This window comes from Acromyrmex echinatior, chromosome 5 (assembly GCF_024713525.1).
Source record: "Acromyrmex echinatior isolate Ae372 chromosome 5, ASM2471352v2, whole genome shotgun sequence".
Lineage (NCBI taxonomy): Eukaryota > Metazoa > Arthropoda > Insecta > Hymenoptera > Formicidae > Acromyrmex > Acromyrmex echinatior.
This window is the reverse complement of record NC_141856.1, coordinates 4,767,761-4,776,902: the sequence shown is the minus strand read 5'-3', so window position 1 is coordinate 4,776,902 and position 9,142 is coordinate 4,767,761. Positions and strand designations below refer to the sequence as shown.

Here is a 9,142-nt window from a genome sequence, read left to right as displayed (position 1 = left end):
TCGAAAAATCAATATTTTTCGAGTGATTTATTTCATGGTTGATATGAAATGTTAAATATCTCGTAAACTATTAATTAGGATCGAGACACTGTCGGGTCTCTTGGTTTTTTAATAATGATACACTTTTATGACATTTTTATGCAGAATAATGAAATAAATCAATTGGTGTAAAACCAGCAACAAAGTTGCTTTAAAAAATATGTAGTATTAAATACATCAAAATACATCTTTGTTATATCGTTTGATTTGTCATATACTAGACATTCAAAACATACACGTCGATTCAGTAAAATATAATTTTAACGTCTAATTTTATGTGATCAAAATAATAACGATTATTTTATGATTTGTCTAAAAATATGAAATTCATCTGATATAATTATAAAAGTCTCAAACACACTGCGCTTCCAATAGTTGGTTAGACAGCAAAACGATGAAAGAGAGAGAAACATTGTTTGCAGACCATGACAGACGTAAATCAAATTACGCGCAAAATGACGGATGGTCCCAGAGTCCTTGTTACGATTCCCACAGAGCGAGATACGAACATTACGGAAACATCGTTTGTAGCCGCAAACTGTGTGCGATTATCACTTGATTCTACCAACAATTACAACAATTATCCTATCTCCTTTTCACTTTTTGAAGAAAAAGAAAAAATCGCGAATCAGGATAGTCACAAGCGTATAAAAAAAAAAAAAACAAATTGACGCTTGTTTGATCGTTGCAACTTTGTGGATTATACTTTCTCTCCTAGTCTTCGTCTTTCATCCCTTCGTATACTGTTTCTTCTCCTTCTTCTGCTCCCTTCACCCTCTGCGTCCCTTTTGCGTGGTCGCGCGGCCTTACCATCCCTCCGGGCGGCACTTTATTCCACTCTTGCCCCGACGCGACGCGACGCGACGCGACGCGACGCGACATGGAGTAGGTGGTCGCGGGGTCGATGGGTGCTAGGAGTGAGCGCGGTGGGATGCGGTGCGGTGGAACCGTGGGAGTCGAGTGTGACGTTCTCCACGGGGGTGGCGTGGGTGGTCGATGATAGGGAGGGAGAATAGAGACGGGAGGGGTAGACGATCATCTCCCCTCTGCATCCCCCACCTTCCACCACGCCGCGCCGCACGGGCGCCAACGTGAAGCGCTTTCGAGACGTTAAGGCCGACACTCGCGTCGCGCACCTCGGCCCGACGACATCGAGCGGTGACGCAGCGACGCACGTGTGCTCGAGGTGTTCCGCGATCAGGCACCCATCGACCCCGAGAACAAAAGGTTTCCGTCGTCTATGCTCTACGCTCTCTTGACAATCGCGATCGAAACATTTTTCGGCGAGTTCACGTTGCGACTTTTGTAGTTGTTGTCCAGATTTTTCGTACTGTATCTTAATTTTTGTCACGCTCGTTTCGTTCGAACGCATCGCGAATTGTTCGCGACACGTGCTGATTTCGCGCGTTAATCGTTATGTGCTTGTCACAGCGGGGGAAAAGGGTGAAGTGTTCGGATAAGTATTCGTAAGTGGAAAAGAGGAAAAGAATTCATAATCTGCCTCGCGGTAGACGCCTGACAGGTTTCTCAATGCGCCCTTCGTCAGGGGGTGAAAGTTGCACGTGGTGGGAATTCGGCGATCTCTGACAACAGCCTCACGGTGAGCACAGGGAGTTGCATACGTCAGTTAACAAGTGAGAAAAAAAGAAAATCCATCTTTAACAAGTGTTCTCACCAAGATCGTCAGGAGAAACCATGAAGAAATCTTATTTCGTCTTCGTGAGTACTGAATTTTCTTTATCTCGATACACCCGCATAGACTACGATTGTCTTTCAATCAATGATGAAAATATCTCTTGCTACTTGAGCTCCCTTTTTTCGTGTTTCTTAATTTTTTCCTTTCTCCTTTTTCTGATCGTCGTCGCTTGAGAGATGACGGGAAAACAAGTTGAATCTCCTGGGACTCAGACGTATTTTATGTTCGTCCAGACTCTTGCTTGTTTCGCGAGGAAGATCAAAGGCCACGAGCATCACTTTAATCTGCCAATGCGATGGTCGCTGTATCTTTCTCATATCCCTTTGAGTGGCCTAACTTTTGAATGCGGTCTCTAAGAGCTAGGGAACCTTCGTGTCCTTTCGCTGCACGAGCCACCCTCGTCTACAATCCAAGAACGGTGAAATTAACGACGTGGCCACGTGACTCTCCCTCTCCCTCTTCTGTCTAAAGGTTGAAGGAGAACGAGGTCAGTCGGTACACGCGAGTCGACCAATGTCGGTTTCCAGGCTTTTCGGAGCGCCTTCAGATATAAAATTACAAGCTACGATTAATTTTATGAGATCCATAAATTTTGTATCATCTTCATGTCCATAAAATATTATGTATATCTCTGTTTATGTTATTGGCTAGATTAAATCTGGAAAGTGAATTTTTAAGCTTGAATCATATTATTTGGATTATTGCTCCAATAAATTCGTTTTCTTAATACAATAATTTTGTAGAAATGGTTTGCATTTATATTTATCTAGATTTAATAAAAATATAAAAATGTAAATTACTGGATGAAGATATTATTAAGTTTAACTTTTTATTCATGATGTATATAAATATAAAATGCAGTATTGGAATATATTTAATTATTTACAAAAAATATTGTAATATTTCTTTCACATTATTTAAGTCATATTAATCGTATGAGATACAATTGAAAGTAGTATTTTTCGATTACATATAAAAGTAGGAATTACGTTAATATATGAAGATTTAATACACGCGAATGTATAATTTTATTGATTAAAATATTATACAAGTTATAAGATAACACGTATAATACATAGCTATTTCTAACGCGATATAACACTTTTTTTATAATAGAAATCTGTCGAAAGTCATCGAAAAGTATCACTGTCAGCGGATTCCTGCTCGACAAAAGACGATTTTTCCACGATGTCCTATGAATTTTGGGGCATCCTTGTTTGAAATAGCAGAAACTTCGCCGAAACGAACTTTACGAACGAACTGCGTTGCGTACAATACAAAAGAGAAGCTTCCGCGCTTCTTCAACAGCGTCTCGAAAGAACTCAGAAGAGAGCGCAGAACTAAAGTAAGGAAAGCAACGGCCATATAGTCGGTCGTATTTTTGGCGTTCACGAGTTTCAGAGCAGAGAATTTATCGGAGTATGCGATGCATCCATTGTTGGTTCACGGATTTATTCATGAAGCTTGTTAAATGTTTTGAACGTAACTTCTACTCCGATTTTTTAACTATCGATGAACGTGTTTTATTCTCATTTAGATATTGAGCAGGGTTTATTATTAATTATTAGTATGTGCGTATATTCTTATTATAATATATTGCAATGAAAACGTCATATAACGGATTTTTTTACCTAACATTTCATATAAAAGATTAAATAAAAGATTAAATCCTACATGAAAATATCTTTCAACAATATCCGAAATATTGATACGAGAAATATAACAATGATTCCTATCAATAGAAGATTGATAAAGTGCGTCTTTTGATCGCTGAAATCACTATTTCCACTTCGTTTTCATTTCTCACGGAAAAAGAACAACTACTTCCCTCCTTTTAAAAGAGTTTACGAGCGCTCCGTAATTCTTGAATATTTTTCTCGCATTTTCCGCATCTTTACGAGGGTCTCTCTCTGTCTTGTACAAAATTTTCCACCCCGTTTCAAAATGTGAGCAAATCGCTATGAGAACGAAGAAACGGAGCTTGTAATCTACGAGATACAATGCTCGAGATCTCTTGTCCTGATCTGCATCTTTCTGTCGCCAAGATCGCCTTTTCTCACCTGTCGAAAGAGATAAAAAAAAAGGAACGATCGGGCGACCTTCCCCTTCGAGTTTACTTTATTACCTGTCGATTATATACGGCCACCCCCAGAGCTCTTGTTATTCTGGGCCTATTCTTGAATCTCGCAGCTTGGGACTTGTCGCAGTCTATCTTTCTATGTTTCTGCTCGCCTCTCCAGCCCTATACCTGTAAAGGATCTAGAAAAGATTCAAGTCGACAAACAATGCTGGCGGGATCAGTACAAGCCAACTATTCCCACAAATCTTCGTGAAAAATAGTGTTACACGAAGATAAAGGATAGGTATGTGGGCGCCAACAGCTAATAAGAAAAGATAATTATTAGAATATATTTATTAGTATCATGAATGAACAAATAAAATGAGAAATAGATGGAAAGTATTTTTGGCATTCCATCTTAAGAAGTATGTGTGTATATCAAATATATTATATATAAACTAAATTAGGCTGATTGTTATAAGATAAATTTTAATTTCTTGACAGTGGGGGCTATATAATTTTAATATCTATTACCTAATCATTATTATTTATAATCTATTATCTAATATCACTGTCTGAAGAATTTCTCAAAATAATGGTATTTTATGTAGAGTTATTTTGTAGAATGCTTTCTCGTAATTAGTAAACTGTCAGTATGGGCTTAGGACTTTAAATATTTCTGTACGTGAAAACCCGTTAGTTCTAGAATTCACGATTCCGAGGCAGGCAGTACACTACATAAAGGAAAGATGCGATGAATATATAACAACCAGGTAATACACGCTTGTGCGATACATTTCCGACGTATATTTAAAATAAAGCGCATTTACATCTCTGTGCAATATGCTTATTATATTTGTTTAGTAAAGCAAGTATGGCAGAACAGATTTTTGCGCAAGACAGCTGATGTTTATGAGAGGTAATAATAACATTAATACCTTCTTCTGTAATTTTTATCATGAAAAAAATATTATTCTAAAAATGGAAAAATTTTAATATAACGCATCAAAATTGTTTAACCATTGTTTTTGAAATGTTTTGTACAATACATCGCCAAAATATATAAAGTTGAATAAATGTCCCAGAAAATACAAATTCATAATAGAATAAGAGATTTATATAAAGTAACATGAATAAATAATGAGAATTATTTTAATAAAAATTTTTAATTAAAATTAAACGACTTGATTTACATTTTCTAAAAACGTTTTCTTTAAAAATCCGATTAAAAATACGTATTTACACATAAACTTTCAACAAACAGCATATATATTTAAAAAATTACAACTTTTATGACGGAGAAGCGGGGAAAAAAAATACAGTTGTTTTACTGTGAAAAAGTAGAGAAAGAATCTATCACGGAGATAAAAGGTGAATTTACCAATAAGTGCTTATCGCAAAAAAAAAAAACAATTGAAGATAAAAATGTCTTGATATTCATTTATCAATTTTGTAGTGTTTCAGCTATACTATGCTTTCATGCTATACACGTAGACTATATTATATTTTAGCAATTTTAATCTGATATTTAAAAAGATGAACTTCATATAAAAGGAATACTATTCGTGATTTCTATACAAAGCGTATCCTCTGCTCCCCGAGGAAGATATACGCAAATTTATCGCATGATACTGTGACCCTTTATAGTGGGTCGGAAATCCAAACAGGGGACTTATTAAGAAGAAAAAGACCTGATATTAATTATTGAATTGATTTTGTTTATGGTTTGTTATGTAATATGCTATTATTAGGTGTTGGAATTAATTCGTAGCATTTTTTAATGAAAGAATGTTATTTATTTCACATGAGCATTAAAAAATACATTAATGAAAGTACTTCCCATCTCTTGTAAAACGCTACGAATTAATTCCAACACCTAATATATTATGTAGAGAAGATTGAAATTACATATTGATAGAGTAGGCTAACTTTTCAGTTTAAATTTTTACAGACAAAAAACTAAGAGACTTATCGAAAAAATTAAATTCCATACCAGCCACTATATACATTTGATGAGCTAATATTATTTTAATAATAAGTGGAAACTCATAAATTATATCAAAGAAAAAAAAACATTCTTTTCTAATGCATTCCGTACATGTCAACCAGCCAGTGCTCGACAAGAATAGAATGACACATAATATGGGACAAAAGAATTTAACTGTAGGATTATTAAATTAAAAAATAATAAATTTCGGCTCGCGATTATTAATATCTCAGATTGTGTTTAAATGTTTGAACGTTTCGGCGCACAATCACATTTGAGATAAATTAAATTCATGAACCAAGAACATTATTTTATTTGAAACATCTAACTTTAATCTAGGCGCTCTTTATTATATTTATGTTGTTAAAAAGTAATATATTTTAACACATTTTAATACATTTTATTATATCTTAATTAAAAATTTTGCAAACAATAAAATTCTAAATAAAATTTATAAAAGTATTGTAACTCTTTCAGAATAAAAGTAAACAAGAATAAAAACGAATTAGAGCTACATTTTTTAATGAAAATATAAAAATACATCTTAAATAAAAGTACATCTTAAATAAAAATATCTTTAATGAAGTAAAAGATACCGAACATTTAACATTTATGTTAATACTTAACATATATATAAATTAATATTATAATACAATTATTAATATTAATATATGTTTAATTATTATATTTAAATGGGTATTATATTTTAATTATTATTGTATATATCTTTTTATTATTATTTAAATCAAGTAAAATTAAAAAAAATTATTCTTTAGATATATTAAAAATAAAAAAAGGATTCTATAAAATTCATCACTAAATGAGTGATATAGCCTCAAGATAATTAGCTTAATTAATCTAATAGACCAATTTATTCATTAAGGAAAAAACATTTACGGTATATGAATGCAAAGAAGATAAACAAAAACAAACAATACTAGAAATTTAAAGTGCCTATTACGGTCAAAGTTGGATCTTCATTGCTTTAAATAATTTAATCTTGAATTACTAATGTACACTATAAGTATATGTACTTGCATATATATCATATTGTTTTTTCGAACTACACTCCGAATTGTAGTTTTTTTCGGACTATAAACGCAATTAAAACTACTCTAGTAATCGCGAATTAAATCGACAAACCATTTTAATAATTTAATGCTATCATCAAGCATCATATTATAAAGATATTAATATGTGTATGTTGAAACTGTTAATAAATTTATTGCGAAAAATATTACCTCGGCTTGAACCCGAATCTTTTATATTCCGTACTAACGTCCTAAGTCATTAGACCATCTTAGTAACATTCTTCGGTACAATAATCGGTACAATAAGGAAACAACGTCTTTCTTTTAGGCAACGTAATATAAACAATATTAAGAATCTTTATTTTAGACCGCATATGTGAGAAACACAATCAATACTAGAAATTTAAAATACCTATTACGGTCGAAGCTGGATCTTCATTGCTTTCAATTTTGAATTACTAATATATATTATATATGTACTTGCATATATACTTGCATATATATATATATTAACATCTTTATAATATGATGCTTGATGGTAGCATCAAATTATTATATTAAAATTGCTTATCAATTCGCGATTACAGTAGAGTAGTTTTAATCGCGTTTATAGTCCGGAAAAATAATTCGGCGTGCAATTCGAAAAGCCTACAATATGATATATATGCAAGGGAAAGCTCGGGCAAAATGGACGCCCTGGATAAAGCGAATACCTTTTATTTTCACTTATCTACCTGAAATTGCGCTATGAATCTCTAGCAGTTAAAGGAATGACCGATCAACGACGCTATGAAAGTACGAAATGACATACGATTGCATTCGTTTGTGTTTAATAAAGACATAGAAAATTGAGTGTTTTCTTGCAATTTTCCCTTAAATAGCTTAATTATTATCTGTAATTGTTCCTTAACCAGTGTGAATGATTTTTTATAAGAATTTTGTATCTTTAAACGTATATTCGAGGTTAAAATTTTTTACTTAGTACTTTAACTTATTCTAACCTTTTCAAATTCATGCCATGTAGGTACTTTGGGCAAAGCGCGCGAGGGCAAAGCGAATGATCCATCCTCTTTACTCTGTATATGATTACAATGAAAATATTAGGAATATGGAGAGACAGACGACCTTTCGAGTGTACAAAAGGCACGTGTTTGTTTACATCTCATTTTTGTTTATTTTTTGCCACAATGCAGTATGATGATTTGTTTATGACTGATCCAGCGCAGTCAGTGCACCCCAAATGGATCTACGAAGGCTACACTACATAGAGGGTTTGATAGCTACTTTCGTGACGATTGCCAAGACTGATTCTAATTTTTTATAATAAATTTCATTTGCATTGCTCGAATGATTCATTTGCTTCATTTGGGGGGGGGGGGGGGCAAAGCGAATGGTTTCTCTTTTTTATGTTTTAATTAAAATGACATATTAATGTTTAAGTTTTTTAATATTTTTTTTTTATTTTATTTCAAAGTTAAGTCTTTTAAGAGATTTATGAGAATAAAAATGATTTCTGATCTCACTTTTAATTGTATCATTTTCTTCAATTTTAACACGTCGCTGCACTGCCCGGGCTTACCCTACATATATAGTGCATATTAGTAATTCAAGATTAAATTATTTAAAGCAACGAAGATCCAGCTTCGACCGTAATAGGCATTTTAAATTTCTAGTACTGATTGTGCTTCTCACATATGCGATCTAAAATAAAGATTCAAAAACAAACAATTGGACTTTATTAAATAAGAGCTTATTATCTGAATAGAAGTATCTCAGACAACTACATACACATGATTTTCAAACGAAAAGTTTAAGAATAAATACATTTGATAATATTTACATAGTATAGTTTTTTAAAAATGTGTCAACTTTCTACCAAGATGCGTTTGTGTTGAAATGTCACAGACGACTGAGCGGATAATCTGCTGCATATTATTATAGTAGACACGTTTATTCATGTCTCCAATGATTTATTTTTAACATAGTTTTTAACGATTCGATTAGTAAGTTAGTCTACTTACTCCTATAGTTTATTACCTCCCCCCCCCAGAGTCTCTCCTACTGTATATTATAGTAAAATTAACTGATAAATTAATTAAGTTGATTATTAATTATTGTTATTATTATCTGTAGTTATATTTATAAAACAAAATAAAGAACAAGATAATTATCTAATTTAGAAAGAATCAGTAAAAATTTAATGTAAAACATATAAATTATGTTCTAAATACAACATATGTCAAGGTCAAGGTCATCGACGGGGTGTCCCTTAATCTGAATAATTATCCAAGATATTTTATTAAATATCGCCGAATATTGGTCTTCAATAA

General features: G+C 32.8%; 1 protein-coding gene and 1 long non-coding RNA gene across 4 annotated transcripts in view; one reads left to right on the top strand and one right to left on the bottom strand.

Annotated features, from left to right (window-relative positions):
* Positions 1-1,107: 1,107 nt before the first annotated feature.
* The window catches only part of nolo (ADAMTS-like no long nerve cord), a 529,289-nt gene continuing 521,254 nt past the window's right edge, over positions 1,108-9,142 (top strand). For 2 of the 3 annotated variants that reach the window (XR_015545180.1, XM_087406490.1), the window contains exon 1: positions 1,108-1,758. Coding sequence is in view for 2 of the 3 variants with exons in the window: in XM_087406490.1 (XP_087262616.1) it covers positions 1,735-1,758 (24 nt within the window). In the remaining variant the exon portion in view is untranslated. The remainder of the gene's footprint in view (positions 1,759-9,142) is intronic. The other variant, XM_011068727.2, reaches the window with a different exon arrangement.
* Positions 4,130-8,183, bottom strand: LOC147909732 (uncharacterized). Its single transcript, XR_015545182.1, has 2 exons — positions 5,671-8,183; positions 4,130-5,535 (listed from the first exon to the last, which is right to left on the bottom strand). It is a non-coding gene; the product is annotated as an uncharacterized LOC147909732 (long non-coding RNA).